Below are 20288 nucleotides of genomic sequence, written 5' to 3' on the forward strand. Positions count from 1 at the left end.
CTCTGCTCGGCAGGGAGCCTGCTTCCCCCTTTGTCTCTGCCTACCTCTCTGCCTACTTGTGATCTTGCTCTCTGTCAAATAAAAAATAAATAAAATCTTTAAAAAAAAATAATTTTTAAGTATTCCACCAAGAAGGGTTTTTTTGGGTTTTTTTTGTTCATTTTGTTCATTTGTTTTTAATGACTTTTCCTTCTTTAAGAGAGAGACACACACACTCAGGAGCTCTCACATACGTTGTGGGGAGGGGCAGAGGGAGAGAAGCTCAAGCAGATTCCCCGCTGAACATGGATCCTGAAGCAGGCTGCTCTCAGAGCCCAGACTCATGAGACTGTGACCTGAGTGGAAATCACAGGTCAGACATTTAACCGACTGAATCACCCAGGCACCCCACTATTCCACAATTTTTAATGAGATTTTAATATTTGATCATGAAAATACATTTCTTTGTATTCCCTCTCAAGCAATTATTATTTTTTTTCAAGCAATTATTTTGATGCCAGAAATGTATCTCATCATTGAAAAGTATTATTCCAACAGTTTGGTTTTGGAGAAAACATGTAATTGCTATAATTTCATAAAATGTATTGCAGGTTCTTGCACGTATTGCAAATGCCACGAGGCCGACTATACATCTGTGTGAGATTGTCAATGAACCTCAGCTGGAAAGACTACTATTACTTTTGGTTGGAACTGACTTCAATAGAGGAGATATATCTTGGGGTGGTGCTTGGGCTCAGTATTCCTTAACGTGTATGCTACAGGATATATTAGCAGGTTTGTCTGGATTTTTAAAGGATATATCCAAATTAGCTTGTCATAGCTTGAGTAAGTAACATTTAAAAGGAACTATACCCTCCGAAGTGAAAAGGTCTATTTAATGTTAACTGCCTTAGCAATTACTTAGAATTACTTTTGTATTTAACTGTGTTGACAGTTGCATAAATGTTAAGTCTTTGTGGAGGAGTTAGGTTGTTAAAGCACAGTAATATTATAGCTAGTTGGTTTCATTATTAATATCAATAATGGGCTGCTTATCAGTACTTTATGTGGCCTTGAGGGCTCTACGTGCCTTAGGTTTTTCATCTGTAAAATAAGGACAATAAGAGTACCTTCCTTCTAAAGTTGTTTGGAGTAAGCGAGTTAGTATATGTAAAGTAATTACAGTAACTGCTGTTCATATTACACATATTCTGTAAGCATGATATTACTTGTCTTTAATATTTGAAGATCATGCAGTGGGTCCTAGCATTTCCTTAGGTAGGTGGGGAATATTTTGCCTCAGACTCTTTTTTATAGTTGGTAGCACATACATGCCATCATTCTCTAAACTGGAGGAAAAATATGTGGTCATGTGTTTTGGAGGTCTGTTAATAACTTACTCAGACAGCTATGACTCTTTTCTTTCCTACAGGGGAATTGCTGGCCCCAGTAGCTGCAGAAGCCATGGAGGAGGGAGCAGTGAGCGATGACGTCGCTGCAACAGCTGGGGACTCTGATGACTCCCTACAGCAGTCTTCCGTTCAGTTGCTGGAAACTATAGATGAACCTTTGACACATGATATAACGGGTACGTTCCTTAAATTGTGTTTTATTTAAGATAGTCTGAGTGTGTTGTTGTTTTTTAATAAAAATATATTTCAAAATTAAGAATTTTAGTGAAGTAGATAGTTTTCACAGTTCTGTCTTAGGGCTTTGGCCTTAGTAACCAGATTGGTTAAATATGATAAATACATTTCAGTTAGATTCTCTGAATGAATTCTTGTTATAATAAAACACTGTCCTTTCATAATGTCCTAATTATTTTGATATGCTCTGATTTGGCTGTGTTCAAGAAAATCTAGAAAACAGTTAAAGATACTCATTGGTGAAGATAGCAAGGTTAAAGGCTCTTACTCTTTAAGATCCAGCCTTTCTGGTATTTTTCTTTGTTTTCTGCCTTTTTAAAAACTGTATGTGTATCTTAGCATATGCAATCTTTGCTCCCTTTTTCTTGAAGAGTGTTTTAGTTACTGCTGTGTGTGTTGCTGGGGCTGTGCTTATTTCATCCATTGGTCACTTCTCAGTCTTAACGTTCTCTCATAATTTTATCCTTTTTATGTGATATTCCCTTTATCTGAAATAGATTTCCTTCTCTTATTTGCAAGATGAACTCCTTATCTGTGATTCACAGAAAGCTTGCCCTCTGCAGTAAGCTTTTTCCACCACCACCAGCAGCAGTGTTGAGACTGCCTTTGGTGCTGCCTTCTACTCTAGATGGTTTCTGATAGCACTCATCATGCTGTATAGTTGATTTAATTTCTATAGTGTATCCTCACTCTGGACTTAGATTAACTTATTGGAGAGTAGAAATTTGGTTTATTAATCTTCACATACTCATACCCTAGTATAGGCTGGCATGTGCTAGGTGTTCTATAAATATATGTTGAATAAGGGGTGAGAAGGATGGGAAAGTAAGGTTTATTTAAGGCATAGAACTTTAGTTATGAACTTTGAGACATCTCTGAGAGCAAAAGAATTTCTAATTCAGAAAAGAAAAATAAGGTGATTAGCAACTTTTCCTATAGGAACTACCAGGTTTAGAGCGTGATTGTCTCCTACCCCTATGATGGCGTGTGCTCATCACTGATATCAGCGTACTCTGAAAAAAGGGGAATCATCTGGCAAGAATGTTACTTTGCCTCCTGTGTTCAAGGCTCCCATTTGACCTGATCTTGTGAACTTTGTTCATACCAGCTTGCACAAAAACAGCACACAGCTGTTAGTGAATTAACAAGTCATAAACCAGTGCTGAGTCTTGGGATACTGGCAGAGTTCGAGGTAGTGGGACTCACTGTTCTGCCAAGGGTGCTTTTAGAAGTATGTGTTGTGGGGCATGCATGTTTGCACCAGACAAAATCTGGTGCCGTTGGCATCGCAGAGTGAACATGACACGGAAATGATAGGCCATTTGCTCTGCCCAGGCTGCCTTGGCCTTACCAGCACTGGTCATTTCTAAAAGTCACGGTATTGAGGAAGTTCCTGAACTTCCTTTGGTGTTTGTAGATAAAGTTGGTGGCTGCAAGAGGACCAAGGAGTTTATATTGCTTAAAAAACTTAAAGCCTAGAATGGTATCGGAAAAGTCTATGATACTCTTAGTGAATGAGAGCTGGCAAGAGTAAAATGAGAAACCATCGCTGTATCCAGCATAGGGGATCTGCATCATCTATAATGAGGACACTGGTATCATCATGGCCTTCAGAGCCATCTCTGGAATTACTTTACTTAATGTAGGCAAATTGAACATTTTGAAACTTGCCCCTGATGGGCATGTGTGATGTTTCTGCATTTGGACTGAAAGTAGTCTGCAAGTAGACCATCTCTATGGCACTTGGCATAAGACTGCCTCCTTCAAGATGAATTACAACCTTCCCATGCACAAGATGCTTAATACACTACTTAGCAGAACCTTGAAAGGCCCAGAGATCCAAAGAGCCCTCTGAGCACCGTGCCAGGGGATTCATTGCAGAGTCCTGAAGAAGAATCCACTGAAGAGCCCAAGAATCCTGTTGAAGCTAAACCCCTGTGCAAAGATCATGTGCCAGAACACCATTCCTTGCTAGGCTAAGAGTCATAAGTTCTGGGTGGATAAGGTGGCAACAGACTCAGAAGCCAAGTCAGATGGGAAGAGGGTTCCAAGTAAGAAAAGCCTGTGAAGGGGAAGAAGGGAAAGAAAGCTGTTAGTGTGAAGGGTGTGAAGAAGCAGAAGAAACCTTTTGCAGAAAAAAACAAAAACAAAAATGCTGCAGCTACCAAGAAGCCAGCAGCTGTGAAGAAATCTGCAGAAAAGAAACCTACCATAGAAGAAAAGCCTGCTGTATAAAAACTGAAATTTGTTTTTTGTATAATTGTCAAATCATTTTGGATAGCTAATTTTGAATAAAGATGATCAAAGGCAAGAAAAAAAAAGGTGAATAATAGTCATATGACTTAAATTCTTTTTGCTTTAACCTTTAATATTGGGTATCATTTTCTGATTGTGGATGTAATGCAGTGCTTTACATATTGGAGGCAGTAAAATGAGTAATGTTCATTCTAGCAGTGGGTAATGTTTATTTTCAGTAACAAAGTTTATGCAGCCTAATTCAGTAAGAGCTAATTCCATGGTCTTTTTCCCAGAGAAATCAAATATTACTGCATGGTGTTTTTCTTTTATGTTCCAGAGTGATACATTTGTATACTTACTGATGTTTAATTGTCAACTATAAAAATTAAGAGGTTTTTAAAGCAATAGAAACATGTCACATACAAGTAAAATAACTTTTTCTATAAATAAAAGCAATATATTGGTTACATTTCATGTTGCATACTCTCTCAAAATCATTTTCAATTATTTGAAGGTGCACCTCCTCTTTCTTCTTTGGAAAAAGATAAAGAAATTGATCTTGAGCTACTTCAAGATCTAATGGAAGTTGACATTGATCCTTTAGATATTGATTTGGAAAAGGATCCCCTTGCAGCCAAAGTTTTTAAGGTATGATTCTCTGTTCTTTGCAATTAAAATATTTCATTTTATACTTTTGGCTTAATCACTTAAAACCAAGTACACATATTTATCATGAAATGCAATCCATTATTGAGTGTTCTCAAAATTTCATTATTCTGCTATAGGCCCTTTGGTAATTATTTTATAATACCAATAGAATAGTATAAGGAAAAATTGTACCCTTTTATTAATGTTGCCACTATTATTGTCTTATATATTAGTAAGAACCAGTAATAGGCATGGGGAAATTTAGTTATAGGTTACTAAATTGCAAGCAGCATTTAAGCCCCTCTAAGGCCAATTTATTTCAGATTCTACTTCTGTATTAGCTTCAATGTTTTCTGAAAGAGATATACCCCTAATATTTTATATCGCTGCTTTTTGTGTAAGAGATTTTTCTTAAAGGATGCTAATTTTATCTCTCAGGTTCTAAATAAATAAGGTATTTTAAAAGTTTGGTATAAAATGAAGAGAATATTACTGTTCTATTCCAATAGATCATTAAGATCGTATGTACGTTTTAGTGATTTAAAGGGTAGGGAGAATGTTTATTTTGTAGCCCTATTTGAGTTTAGAAAGTGTAAATAATGTCACTCTTGGTGAAGAGGTAAAATTAACCACCATTTTTTTCCACTCTTTTAAGCCAATAAGCAGTACATGGTATGACTATTGGGGTGCTGATTATGGCACCTACAATTATAACCCTTACATTGGAGGTCTTGGAATTCCTGTAGCAAAGCCACCTGCAAACACAGAGAAGAATGGATCACAGACAGTTAGTGTTTCAGTATCTCAGGGTAAGTGTGTTAAATTTTAAGTCATGCTACTGTTCTTCTTGTTCTTCTTCGTCTTCTTTTTTTAGAGATTTTATTTATTTATTTGACAGAGATCGCATGTAGGGAGAGAGGCTGGCAAAGAGAGAGGGGGAAATAGGCTCCCTGCTCAATCAGAGCCCAATGTGGGGTTTCGATCCCAGGACCCTGAGATCATGACCTGAGCCAAAGGCAGAGGCTTAACCCATTGAGACACCCGGGCACCTCAGGAAGCACATTCTTCCAGAATTAGGAAATTAACATTAGTACCATAACACTTACACTTCATTCAGGTTTCAGCAGTTGTGTTTAAATAAAGTCCTTTATGCAAAGGCATTGAAAGCAAAATGATGCCTTGCATTTAATTGTCATAGATCTTCAGTCTCATTCAGCCTGCTGCATTTCAGAGTTCATTTTCATGGCCTTAATGCTTTTGAAGATTCCAGGCCAGTTATTTTGTAAAATGTCCCTCAAAATTTGTGGTTGTGTTGTATTTCCTCATGATTAGATTGTGGTCATGTATCATTACCAAAAGTATTTGAAGTATAATGCTCAGGTTTTCTTAATGCATTCTGTTAGTTGGTTTATAATTTAAATTTGTTCCCTGATCATTGATTTGAAGTTTAATTACTTGATTTAGGGAGATTTGTGCCAATCTTCTCCATTGTAAAGTTATTATTTTCCCCTCGGTAAAGAACTTTTATGGATGTGGGCGAATGATACTTGGAAACTTTTTTTTTTTTAATTAGTCTATTCATTGATTTTTAAGTACATCCATGATTTCCCGTTTTATTCAGTGGGTCATAATCTGTTATTTATTTTGCTTAGTTTTTATTAAAGTAAAATACAACGTAAAATACACCATTTTAACCATTTTTAAGTATACAGTTCCATGACATTAAGTACAATCACAGTGTTTTCATTTTTTGTTTTGATGTTCTGGTTGTCCCAGATTTGACCAGTGGGATGTATCTCCCTTTGCTTATCTGTCTCTCCTCTTTCTTTGAGCACTTCCTTGTTTTCTGGCACAAAAAGATGCCCCAGGCTCATCATTTCCTTTTCCTTCCCCAGACTGGGAATTAACTACTTCAGCAAGGAGAAGGTTTTTCAAAACCTTTTAATGGAAGAATGTGATTAAGAAACCAAAATTTGGGTGCTAGGTATACTTACTATTTTGGTGGCTGTTTCTCTGCCCTCTTGGTGGACAGATCTAGGGAACATGTGTGTTTACACACATTTGCATCTATATTTCTGTATCTGCCTTTTTATCTAGAATGCTTTGAGTTCATGTCATATATTTGACTAATCTAACTCTATAGGCTTCATTTTACTTTTTTACTTTTTAAAAAATTTTTATTCATATTCCAGTTAGTTAACATACAGTGTAATATTACCTAGACTTCATTTTAACCTACTCCCTTTCCATATTTGTATCTCTTTTCTCTGACTTTGAGGAACCTGGTTCTCATTATCCTTAACTTACTTCATTTCATTATCATTACTTCATTTAGCCTCCTTTGCACAGATGTTGTACCTGCTGTGGCTGATACTCTCTGACAGGTTTTCTGACATGAGGACACACTCTTTACCCTATTTTGCATTTGGATGTCAAAATTTTATTGTAGGAAGTAGGCCATGAGTAACAATTAGCAAATAGCTCTATTTTTTTGAATTGCTTTTTGTAGCCCTAGATGCTCGCCTTGAAGTTGGACTTGAACAGCAAGCAGAACTTATGTTGAAAATGATGTCTACCCTGGAAGCAGATTCCATTTTACAAGCATTAACAAATACATCTCCTACCTGTAAGTGCAAATCACCATTCTTAGAGTATTGCCATGAATCATTTATCTCTTAATTTTTAAGTGCATTCAGCAAGGACAGATTTTTAAATTCCATGTATGGTGTGAGTCTGAGTGGGCTACGTATATATATAGCACTTCTCCCTCACCTAGTTAGTAGCAAGTTGAGAAATAAGACAAAGTATTAATTAATAAATTGGGAAAGTGGAGGGGGAACAAAATACCTCCATGTAGTAGTATGCTTACATTCAGTCCAAAAACCTGAATGTTGTCTTTGTTATTGTGTTGTGAGGTTAATGAGTTGTCTGCTTAGCTAGCAGTTAGCCTGGGAGTTCATTGCATCGCATTTATGATAAAGTGGGATTTTACATACAATAATTGCCCCTTTTCTGGGAGAGAGACATTTCAAGACCCCCAGTGGATGCCCGAAATCACAGATAGCACTGACACCTATATATACCATATTTTTTTCTCTATATACATACCTGTGATAAAGTTTGATTTATAAATTAGGCACAGTAAGAAATAAACAACAATTATAAAATAATTACAATCATATATGGTAGTAAAGATGTGAATGTGGTCTTTCTCAAAATCACCTTTCTGGTGGTGATATTTGATGATAAAAGCCTGCATGATGAAGTGATGATGGAGGTGTTGTGATGGGGTGTTAGGCTACTCTTGACCTGACTGCAATGCCTGCTGATAACAGAAACCAGAAACCATGGAGAGCGGAACCCCAGATAAGGGGGCACTACTGCCGTGGCATCTTTATCGTCCTCAAAGACTAGAATGGAAGAGATATCTATGGGCCTTATGGAACTGCTGAACTGAGAGGATTTACTACCTAATCATGTACATCAAAGGAAGGCAAATGTTTTAATAAAGAACCAGATAGTAAATATTTTAGGCTTTCTCAGCTATACAGTATATGTTGTAACTACACAACTCTGACTTTGTAGCAATGAAGTAGCCGTAATCCATATCTAAACCAGTGGGCCTGCCTGATACAGAAGCTGTGAGGCAGGCAGGCGGCCTGCCTGTTTTGATCATTAGGCAGTCGTTTGCTGAAGAAGAGCACTAGACTGGGGTAGATCGCCTCCTATCAGTGAAGATAGATAGCAGCCAGTCTCACAAAGAAAATTGAGGAGCTGTGCTAAGGAGATAGTGGTGTTTTTATTTTTCTTAGGCCTACAAATTATTGATCTTCTCTGGAGCATGGTGAGTAAAAGGGTAGATGTACTAGTTAAAACCGTGGAAGAGCATCATGTTCTTCCCCTGTGAAAGGGAGTTCATGCTGCATTAGAGAAATTTGGGTTTGTAGACATTTCTGTGTCAAATTGAGTTCTTTCACTTTGTGGTTATCATTTATTTCTTACCTTGGGCAGTGTATAGAAAAGTGAAAAACTGAAGAAAAGGTCTAGTGTTCTATTATCCTGGTATTGGTACACTAGTATTATTGTATCTTATCTCTTATATATGGAGGGATCTCTTTTGTTGGGCCAGCCTCTCCACAGCCACAAGCAACTCAGTACTGACCTAAGTAGTCCTTTTCTTTGATAGACATTTCTTGTTTAAAACAACTTATTAGAAGATGATTTTGTAATTTTTATGTTTCTCTTCATATTATGTCTTTTGATTATTGTCCTGTTCGGAACTGTGTCCCCCTTTTAATATAATAACTCTTAAATATATGAAAAACCTCTCAGAGCTCATATAGTTCTCTCCTCCCCATGAATGTATACTCATTTATTAGTTTGGTGTGTAACTTGGACATCAGAATTTTTTAATGCTTCCCAGATAATTTTAATGTATAATCAAAGTTAAGAATCAATGGACTTGAGTCTAAATTATTCTAAAACTACTTCCATAAGAAGTAGTCAAAATTTTATTTTTCTTCCTTTTCCTAATTTATTAATTAGAAAAACATAGAAAATAAAAATTGCTAGAGAGTAAGGTTTTTGTTCCTTTGATGGACCAATGCTGTGAATTGGGGAACTTCTCTCATTGGTGATTATCTTTTTGACTTTTGGGTAATGTTGTAAAAACAAATTTTCAAATAATATAATCATCAACCATTCTTAGGAATGCAATTAAAAAGTTTTTTTAAGATTTTCACTTACCTGTACATACTAATAGCTAGTGAGCATTTCTCCTGATACTTTGTGATAAAATCATAATTGTGTTTAATTTTCAGTATCACAGTCTCCCACTGGAACAGATGATTCACTTCTAGTGGGTTTACAAGCAGCGAACCAATCCAACCAGCTTATTATACAGTTATCATCTGTCCCAATGTTAAATGTTTGTTTCAACAAACTTTTTTCCATGCTTCAAGTCCATCATGTGCAGGTATGACTTCAGGAGAAATGGTGTATCTTTACACGTTATTGCCAGCCTAGTAAAAGATGAAAATAACTGGGGAGATCTTTCTCAATCTGACAGGGATGATTGATTCATTATCTCAGATGGAAAAATATTGGATATCCTTTGGTAACCACAGATCCTCAGTGATAGGTTATTTATAATTTTTATGATTTTTAAGATTTATTACTGTAGTTCCGGTTATATGTTTTACATACACCAGTATTTAAAGATTTGAATCACTTATTTTAATTTAGAAAACTATATGTATTAGGTAAATTATAAATTTTAATTAAGTTTGAATTTTGTTTCATCAAGAATTTTAAGATATGTTTGCTTGCCAACTGACTTGAAGTAACTGGAGGAAATATTTAATAGAAAAATTAATTACTCAAAGGGATTCGTTCGTAAGATTTTTGTTTAAATAGTATTTCATTTATAATGGGTATTTTTGGTCCCCCCCCCCCCCCGTCAATTTTTTATTCTTTTTCAGTTGGAATCACTTCTCCAGTTGTGGCTCACATTGAGCCTGAATTCTAGTTCATCTGGAAACAAAGAAAATGGAGCAGACATTTTTTTATATAATGCTAATCGAGTACCTGTCATTTCATTAAATCAGGGTAAGATTTATTAGAAGGAAAATTATTAACATAGCATAAATAAACCTAAAAGGCAACAGTTAGGTTAATATTACCTAATCTTTGTCATTTGGTTTATAATGTGTTTTAGTGGGAAAAAAACTTTTTTTTTTATACATTGACTTAATAATTTTCAGGAAAGAGAACAAAAAACCTTTTCTCTGGTTTGTATTATTTTGTGCCCATGTGTAACTAAAATTTGCAGTGTTAATCTTTGTATTTCCAGAAAATACGATCTTGTTCATGATCTGTTCTTTTGGCACTGGTATTTCACAAAAATGTGTATCAGCTCCAAGAGAATTGATAACTTGGAGAAGGATGTCCCATTTCCTGTGGAAATTGTATTAGTTAGCTTTTGGGGTTTTCTTGTTTTTGTTTTTGACAAATCCAAGAGTGAAAATAATGGGAGTAAAATAATATCCTTTTTCAGAAATAGAATTAGCCTTTTGTTCTGGCTGCAGACATCTCTTTTTGATACATTTTAAGAAAAGTATAAGCGATCATCTGTTTCTGGTGCTTTCTCCCTTTCAGGGGTGCATTCTGTATTTTGCATGGCTCTCGTAGCCTTGTCTTTCATCCCAGTGACAGCCCCACTTGCTCACACTGTCCCACTTATATCTGTGTTGTCTTGGCAAGAGCCAGCCCTGGTAATTAATGGGTTTTTCTCTCTTCCACTGCACTAATAATAATAATAAACTGTGCTCCCATTGTTATTTTCAACTTTGTTATTGTGAAAATGTTACACATAAACAAGAGTTGATGAGTAAAAAGGTAAATAACTGTTCATTATTGTCGTTAGATACCTGGCTCATATTCAAATTTCCAGTTGCCTCAACTGTTACAAAATTTTTAAAATTTCAAATGGGATTCATATAAGATCCATGTATTTTAATTTTTTCTTTAATCCCTCTTAATGTGTATAGGTTCCCTTCATGTCTTTTTTATCCCCTTAACAAAGCCATTTATCAAAGAAGTTTGGGTTTGTCTTTCAGGATTTCCAGGGTCCTAATTTTTAGTGATTGTATCTTCATGATATTCTATCGATTTTCTATAAATTGGAAGTTAGACCTGGAGCTTAATCTGATTTTTTTTTAAAGGCAGTTTCCTAGGTTGCCTCTCTTTTTACATTTTTAAGACAGTGATGCTCATGCCATTAATAATTCATTAGAGGCTTCAAAATGGTAGTCTAATTCTATCACTTTATTTTAGTTGAAATACTTCCGTAAAGAGTAAATCCCTTTCATAGGCTATTATGTCACCCTCTGTTGGTAGTTTGTATGATAGAGAAAGGGGAAATGCCAGATTTTTTTTTTTTAATTTTTAAATTGAATTGGTTCACAAGCAGTCTACATGCATGATCATTTAATTGCTTTAATAAATATCTGTATAAGTTTATGGTTTTTTAAATATTTTTTTGTTTTAGTTATAATTGTGCTTATTGATGCTGAAATTTTGCCATTTGTGGCCAGTGAGGTGCTCCTTTATTAATTGTTGTTGTCTTTATATACATATTATGCTTTTGTCAGCTTTCAGTGTGATAAATATTCCAGTCTTTGTGTATTTCAGCCTGAAATCTGGAGTCAGCCGTTTTTGAAGGGGGGTTTTAGAGCAGAATCTGGGCTGTATTATGTTCGTGCATTTTGAATAACTTCTTTGGCTTCTCCAGCTGCCATAAGCACTTTGGACTCAGGCCTTGCAAGTAACCTAATTATTCTAGTTTGTGCTTTTGTTGCAAAGTTGCATTGGTTTTCAGCGGTGTTACCTCATTCTTGTTTTTCCAGTCCGCTCTACTATTTTCAGGTTTTGGTCTTGAAGAATCTGAAGATTTTTAGTAAAGTAATCTATGTTGTGGTAGAGGTGCCTGTAGTTTGAAAAGGACAACACTTTATAGTGATAACAGTTTATATGTTGTGGACTGAGCTTTAAACTTAGCCATAAAATATTATTAACTCTTAATTTTTAGAGATATTTAATGGGGAATTCTTTTCATTTCAATGTTTTTGAGGACACTGGGTAGTGAATTGATTGAAAGAAACTGTCATAATTTTACATTTGCTTGTTTTATTTTTAATTCTTAGTAAATGTATGATTTTCCTTAATTAAAAGTTCTTCCCCTTTTTCTTTTCTCTCTAGCCTCAATAACCAGCTTTCTCACTGTGTTAGCTTGGTATCCCAACACTTTGCTCCGGACTTGGTGCCTTGTGCTTCACAGTCTAACACTTATGACAAATATGCAGCTTAACTGTAAGTGCAGACATTTATTCCTTTAAGCCTCGGACCTATACCTCTTTATTCTTACTCTCAAATTCTTAAGATTTTCCAAGAAGTGATGCAGTCATGAGAAGATGAAGTTCCTTATTTGACTATACCTCTCCTGATTTTGTTCTTATGTATCTTAGGCTTTGTTCTTACTTTGATAATATACTCTCATCTACCAGCATGAGTTCTAGCATGGTTTTGCTTTCTAAAAGCTTACTACTTATTAAAATGAAACTGATTGCTTTTAGAGTACAAAAATCAAATGTTTACTGTTTTATGTTATTTTTTTAAGTAGCTTTATGCTTAAAAAATGATTTATTATATTAAGAACATGCATGATTAGTTTAGCCCATCTAAAAGCTCTATTCATAGAATATAATTGCTTTTTCTCAGATTGTGGTAATAGGTTTTCTGCTTTCCTTACTCCACCCCATTTTCTTCATTATAATTAAGATAGTAAAATAATTTCTGCATCTTTTTGGCTAGAACTTTTAGTGCTTTTAAAGGCTTTATGTATCCCGAAGTCATGAAAATAATCCTACATTATCTTCTATAGTGCCTATTAGTTTTATTTTTCACATTTAGTTTTGGGTTTTATTTGGGATTCTCAAGACTGTTGTGAGGTAGGGATAAAAGTTCACAGTAGACAGTAAAGACTAGCCATTTATGAATTGAAATCATTCTGTCTATACATTATGATAAGAGGTGGGTAAATTTCATCCCCATTCTGTTTGGGATTAATTTCATTAATAGAAAGCTCTGTCACATTGATAAAATGTGTCAGTTTAAATCACTGTTTAGCATCAAAGTGCTACTCCTTTTTTTTTTTTAGTCTGGAATCTGTTCTCCAAATATGGGATCAGAAACATCAGTGTCTCATCATATTAAAGATAGATTTAACTCAAAGGATATTTTATTCCGTTCAGAAAACTGGTGTTTTAACGTGTGTATCATTTAACAGTGTACAGCCATTATACTTCTGACGTGCAAAAGTGAGTTGTTGTTGCCTGGATTTATCTTAGAAAGCAGCATTGAGATTTACCCAAAAAGGGGGCTCCTGGGTGGCTCAGTCATTAAGTGTCTGCCTTCAGCTTAGGTCATGATCTCAGGGTCCTGAGATCGAGCCCTGCATGTGGCTCCTACTCAGCGGAAAGCCTATTTCTCCTTCCCCCACTCCCCCTGCTTGTGTTCCCTCTTTCACTTTGTCTCAGTCAAATAAATAAATAAAATCTTTTAAAAATCATTAAAAAGAAAAAAAAGAATTACTCAATAAGTAGACCCCTATTTTTGAAAGAGGGAAATAATTACCAAGAACAGGCTCATCAAAAGGTCTGTATTTAATTACTTGTTTTCCACTTGACTCTATACTAAATAAGATGCACATTAAACCAGCTATTTTTTAATAGATAAGAGAAGGAAGATGGATGAAAATAGGGAATGAGCCCAACTTAGTCAATACAGTAGAAAATCAGACCCTTTTAATAAACTAACTCCCAGGGTACCTGGGTGGCTCAGTCTGTTAGGTGTCTGCTTTTGGCTCCAGTCATGAGCCCTTGCATCCCTTGCATCTGGCTCACTGCTCGGCAGGGAGTCTGCTTCTTCCTCTCCCGCTTGCCTTTTTGGTGTTTGGGGTCCTCTCTCTGACTGTCTGAAATTAATGAATAAGATCTTAAAAACAATACAAAACAAAAAACCCCTTATTTCCAGGAATTTGTGAGTTTTCCTTGAAACCAAAAGAGACTTTATATACTCTATTTCTTTCGTTTAAGGGTCCATTTGTAAAAGGCTTTTTTTTTTTTAATGTTTTATAGCGGGTTCAAGCAATGCCATCACAACTCAGGAGAGTACTGCTCATCTGCTGGTTTCAGATCCAAACTTGATTCATGTCTTGGTGAAATTTCTTTCTGGCACCAGTCCACATGGAACAAATCAACACAGTCCGCAGGTACGATGACTTTTGAAAACTAGTGATAGGCCCAGATTATTCAATAAACACTTTCGTAAAGAAAAACTTAATGTACCTAATATATAAAATTTTTATTGCTAAGGTATTGTTAGTATTTTATGTATTAATGTAATATAAAATGTTTTGTATAATATATAATAGCTATATTGAAACTGAAGCATAGGAGGTAGTATATTTTCTTTTGAATTTTTACTGGATTTTTATGTAGGTATGTATTTTTGGCATTAATTTTGGATGATTTAAGAAACATTATGAAAAAATACCTGAAAAGGAAGCATTTCAGAAATTTTAGAATGAATAAAGGTTTTACAAATAATGTACCATTTTAATGACCTCTATGTCAAGATTGGTAATTTACCTTAGTTATTTTGAAATATTAAATATATTGTTGAACGAAAAAATAACAAGAAGTATTGCTCAGAACTTCCAAACATTTTTAGTCTTACTATAAGCTTCATTTATATCAATTAATGTCTTGCTACACTGTACTGTTTGTAAAATATTTCTACTTCATTTTATTTCTTTTTATGTAAAATATGTATTTTGTGTTGATGGTGTCTTTTCAGTGCAGGTATGCAACATAACTGTCTTTTTAAACTTACCTTCTTAAATTCTTCTCTGGATTTGCCATTAGACAAATGCTCATTTAGCTAATGAGCATTTACCTTTCTAATGTTTCATTTATTCAGCAAGCTTTTAAGAGGCTTCTGTGTGCTGGGTCCAGGTATTGTTCTAGATGCTGGTGATATAAGTCATACCAAACCAAGTCTCTAACTTCTTACAGCTTAAATTCTGTTGGATATGTTTAGTCAGTACTCTCATACTACATACACTTTTCATTTTGCAGATCGCAATAAAACAAATGACACAAGGATGACAATAAGAGCAGAAACTATTATAGTTAGGTGGGGCCAGAGGCCTGTTATCAAGGGATTATTGTATATAGAGATATATGAATTTGGAATGTGAAGATTCCTGGGATCGTTGATTGTAATAACTTCATTATTTTACATTTAAGAAATGATGTGTTATCTTCATTGTCTACAATTACACAACTTACTAGCAGTAGATCTAGGTATTGGAGAGCATGCTATTGTATAAAATAGAGTTGTTTTCTTCCCGCTTTTGTTTTTTTAAAGGCAGAGTAGGGGTGCCTGGGTGGCTCAGTGGGTTAAAGCCTCTGCCTTCTGCCTTCAGCTCGGGGTCATGATTCCAGAGTCCTGGGATAGTCCCATATGGGGGGGTCTCTGCTCAGCAGGGAGCCTGCTTCCTCCTCTCTCTCTGCCTGCTTCTCTGCCTACTTGTGATCTCTGTCTGTCAAATAAATAAATAAAATCTTTTTTAAAAAAAAAAAGGCATAGTAAAGTTACTGAAAATCAGACTTTCCACTGATCTCTTCATTGTATGCAGGAAGTTTGGTTAAGCATGCTATGATTTATGTGCTCAGTATTAGAAGTTAAGTTTGTCTAACTTCAAAACAGTTTCAAGAATTATATTACATTTTATTTTACCAGAACTACTGTTGGTTTTTATGAGCATAGCAAATAGGGATAAAATAAAATCACATGGAGAGGTGTTACAAAACGCTCGAAGACATACCTCATGTTACTTAGTGTGGTTCTCATCATTTCTTTCATTGATGAGACAGAAGTTTGGGAAAGCATTTTTGAATTGGTACCGGTTTGTTTTTACCTTTAGAGCTTTTTCTTTCTGCTTTTTTTTTTTCTTTCATGGTAGTGTTATAAGCATGACCATTTATGGATCACTTAACCTCTTTGAGTGCTTCTGTTTTGAAATGGATGATAAGGGTGTTTGTGAAAATCAGTGCAAAAGTTCTTTGTACTTTTAAAAGCATTATGAAGGCATTTCTTGTGTAATTCGGGTGTTTTTTTCTATTTTGAGTTCTATAAACCTGTAAGTTCTAAACCATAATGATAAAGTTATTGATACTAGAATTTATGATTTTCAGTTTAAATATGTTCAGACCTAAAAAATTAATTGGTTTTCTGCTATCACTGTTTATATTTTTGTTCTTTATATGAAAAGTTAAAGGAGTATAGTGCTTGATTTCACACTTGATAACATTTATAGAATTATTCATTAAAAATTATAAGTAAAACATTTTCCATTCTCTTCAGGTTGGTCCAACAGCTACACAGGCTATGCAAGAATTTCTTACCCGGTTACAAGTGCATCTTTCTTCAACATGTCCTCAAATATTCAGTGAATTTTTGCTCAAGCTAATTCATATACTTTCAACAGAAAGGTAAATTTCAATGGATATTTAGATCCTGATATAGAAGTAATATGTGATCCTTAGATAAACTCTCCCTTACCATTTGTTGTTGGGTGTGTCTGGAACAGATAATGAGGAGTATAGTAGGGATTAAGGGGGAAGGGCTGACGGTTTATCCATTTCTCTCCTGACTGTTTTCATTCCATTTTATTATGGCTCTCTCGGATTCCTGAACTCTATGAAAGATATACAGTGCATCAAATCTCTACTTGCTTTTAATGATTTTGTAGATTACTGAAATTTACTTGAAGCTGTTTATATTGTTCTAGAATACAGAGAGAGTATTAAAGCTACCAAGGATTTTACTTGAAACCAGTATTAAGAAAACCTGAAAAAAATAGCTTAAAAAAGAAAATTACAGGGATGTTTATGTGGCTCTGTCAGTTAAGTGTCTGCCTTTGGTTTAGGTCATGATCCTGGGGTCCTGGGATTCAGCCCCACACTGGGCTCCCTGCTCAGTGGGTGTCTGCTTCTCCCCCCTCCCATACTCTCTCTCTCAAATAAATAAATAAAATTTTTAAGAAGAAGATAATTACATACCAGTCTCATAGGAAAATCCTAAATAAATTTATTAACAAAATCATGCAATATGTTAGAAGAATAAATTGTGACCATGAGTGGTTAAAAACCATAATACATACCACATTAGTGAATCATTATCTTTATACTGTAAGACATTTCATAAAATCAACATTACTTTCTGATGAAAATATTTTTTTTAGAAAGAGAGCAAGAGCACATGGGGGTGGGGCAGGTGGGAGGGGCAGAGGGGGAGAGCGAATTGCAAATATACTTCTTGCCCAGCACTGAGTCCCGCACAGGCCCGATCTCACTTCTCTGAGACCATGACCTGAGCCAAAATCAAAATTCAGATGCTTAATCAGGTGAGCCATCCAGGATCCCCATATTTTCTGTTTCTTGTGAAAGTCTCTAGTTCCTGATAAATTAGCTAAGAGCTTTTAGGTAACTTAATTACATGACTGAAACGAAATACCCAGTCTTATTATAAAAAGGGCATTCAGTTTTATCAGTAAGTGTTTTGCAGATACTTTCTATCAATCTGTGGATTGTATTTTCATTTGAACAGTATCCTTGAAAAAACAAGTTCTCTATTTTGATGAAGTCTTACTTGTTTGTCAACCTTTTCCTTTATATATATTTTTGTGTGATTAAGAAAAAATCTTTGCCTAATCCAAGGTCAGTACAATACAAATGATCTGATGCAGTTTTCTTCTAGGAATTTTATAGTTTTAGTTCTTAGATTTAAGTTTATGTTGCATTTGGGTTGAAGTTTATTATTTTGCCTGTGGATATCCAATTGTTCCTATGATGTTTATTTTAAAGACTGCCTTTTTTTTTTTAAGATTTTATTTTATTTATTTGACAGACAGAGATCACAAGTAGGCAGAGAGACAGGCAGAGAGAGAGAGAGGAGGAAGCAGGCTCTCCGCCAAGCGGAGAGTCCAACGTGAGGCTCGATCCCAGGATCCTGGGATCATGACCTGAGCTGAAGGCAGAGGCTTTTAACCCGCTGAGCCACCCAGGCGCCCCAAGACTGCTTTTTTCATTTAATTCTTTTTGTATGCATTTTAAAAATCAGTTGACTGTATTTGATTTGTACTGTTTCTGGACTTTATTCTGTAGAACTGATGTTTGTGTCTATACTTTTCCAGTATCTTATTGCCTTGGTACCGCCATAGTTTCTTGAAATCTGGTAGTGCAGATTTTCCAACTTTGTTCTTTTTTCAGAATTGTTTTGGCTGTTCTAGTTCCTTTGCTTTTCCACATAAATTTTAGAATACATTTATTGATTCTTGTCTGCATTGCCCAAAATAAAACAAAATGAAAAACTTCTGGGCTTTGATTGAGAATCCATTGATCTACAGATCAGTGTAGGAAAAATTACATAGCCTTTTTGGATTTTTCTTTATATACAGTCATATGGTCAGTGAATGAAAAAACAGTCTCATTTCTTCCTTTCCAATGTGTATGCTTAGCCCCTAAGCCCTGCCCTGCCTCCTCTCTTAAGTACTGGTTAGTATTTCCAACATGATTGATTGAAGTGGTTAAATATGCCCTCTTTTTTTCTCATTCTTAAAGTAGAGGTCTTTCAGAAGTAGAAATGATACTAGCTGTAGCTTCCTTTGTAAATGCCTCATACCAAGTTGAGGAGGTTTTTTTGTGTTTTTAATTTGCTAAGGCTTTAAAAAATCATGTATTACGCTTGGATTTTATGAAATGCTTTCTCTGTATCTTTTGAAATGATCATGTGTCATTTCTTGAATTGTCTATAAATATGGTGAATTACATCGATTATTTTTTTTTAAGTTGATCAATATGTACGGAAGGATATACTTACTGGGTCATGAGGTTTTATCCTTTTCAAACTTGCTGAGTGGAATTAGTTAAACATTTTGTTGATTTTGAATCTGTGTTTTTTTGAGGGATGTTTGCACTTTCTTACAATGTCCAGTTTTTATGTAAAGTGTGTATTTTTAATATATTTTATATATTATTATATATAATTATATATTATATATCTTTTATATATATTTTAGACTCATAAATTGGGGGATCCCTTTTCTATTTTATGAAAGAGATTGTGTAAAACTGGTAGTACTGCTCACTTAAATATTTGATAGTTTTCGCCACTGAGGCATACTGAGTCTGGAGTTTTCTTGTAAGAAAAAATGTTCCACTTATTTCATAGGTGAAGGGTTATTCAGGTTTTCTACTTCTTGAGTGACATTTGGCAGTTTGCATCTTGAAGGAATTTGTTCATTTCTTCTATGTTGAAGTATTGATATTATTCCTTATTATCCTTTTAATGTTGATAGGTTCTAGTTTGATTCCTTTATTTCATTTCTAATTTTGATAATTTTTATTTACTTAAATAGGTCATTCTTGCTAGAAGTTTATCAGTATTACTGATATTTTCAGAGAATGAACATAAAGCTTTGCCATCCCCTTCAGTCCCTTTCCAAAGTCAGCATCAGAGTTGCAGGTTTAACTCCTCAGTCCCATAAGATTGCCCTCACTTGAGAGGGCACTTGTGAGTCCTAGGTCCCAGGCTATCATACTTCTGTCAGATTTGGGTACAAATCCAGAGGTTCTCGCAGCATTCTCTTCAGTTTTGATAATTTGTAAAAATGACATAGAACCCAGGAAGAACATTTTACTTATATTTACTGGTTTATTATAAACTATGTAAATCACGAACAGCCAAATAGAATATATGTATAGGGTAATGTGTGTGGCAAGGGGGTTTGAGGAGGTTGGGTGCTTGTAAATGGGCTTGAACACCAAGGGTTCTGTGTTATTACCTTTCCATACACCAGGGTGTACCAAGTTGTTAAATATTTTAGCTGAATTCTTCTTACTCGTTTGAATGTTGCCAATGTCTCTTCTCACATTCTGCCACAGGAGAGCCAATGCTCCTTGGAGGTGCCTATATTCTCATGGATTTTAAGCTATCTAATGGGTTTATAAACTTTTTAGCTACTTTGAATTTCTCCTGTTAATTTAGGGGCACTGTTCTTTCCAGCTTTTTATGTCTTAGAAGACATGAGCAAAACCAGAGAGCATTTAATTTTGATGCATAAGAATTATTTGACCAAATCTTAATTTTTGA

At 35.0% G+C, this 20288-nt stretch overlaps 1 protein-coding gene and 1 pseudogene across 8 annotated transcripts in view; both read left to right on the forward strand.

Moving 5' to 3' along the window:
• The window catches only part of BIRC6 (baculoviral IAP repeat containing 6), a 225714-nt gene that overhangs the window by 109677 nt on the left and 95749 nt on the right, over positions 1 to 20288 (forward strand). For all 8 annotated transcript variants that reach the window (XR_009405279.1, XM_059405398.1, XM_059405400.1 and 5 more), the window contains 10 exons: positions 591 to 774; positions 1412 to 1567; positions 4378 to 4511; positions 5167 to 5320; positions 7021 to 7137; positions 9332 to 9486; positions 9992 to 10118; positions 12270 to 12380; positions 14207 to 14340; positions 16500 to 16627. Coding sequence is in view for 7 of the 8 variants with exons in the window: in XM_059405398.1 (XP_059261381.1) it covers positions 591 to 774; positions 1412 to 1567; positions 4378 to 4511; positions 5167 to 5320; positions 7021 to 7137; positions 9332 to 9486; positions 9992 to 10118; positions 12270 to 12380; positions 14207 to 14340; positions 16500 to 16627 (1400 nt within the window). In the remaining variant the exon portion in view is untranslated. The remainder of the gene's footprint in view (positions 1 to 590; positions 775 to 1411; positions 1568 to 4377; positions 4512 to 5166; positions 5321 to 7020; positions 7138 to 9331; positions 9487 to 9991; positions 10119 to 12269; positions 12381 to 14206; positions 14341 to 16499; positions 16628 to 20288) is intronic.
• On the forward strand, positions 2145 to 3926 carry LOC132021085 (large ribosomal subunit protein uL4-like; annotated as a pseudogene).

The sequence above is a fragment of the Mustela nigripes genome, chromosome 7 (genome assembly GCF_022355385.1).
Source record: "Mustela nigripes isolate SB6536 chromosome 7, MUSNIG.SB6536, whole genome shotgun sequence".
Lineage (NCBI taxonomy): Eukaryota > Metazoa > Chordata > Mammalia > Carnivora > Mustelidae > Mustela > Mustela nigripes.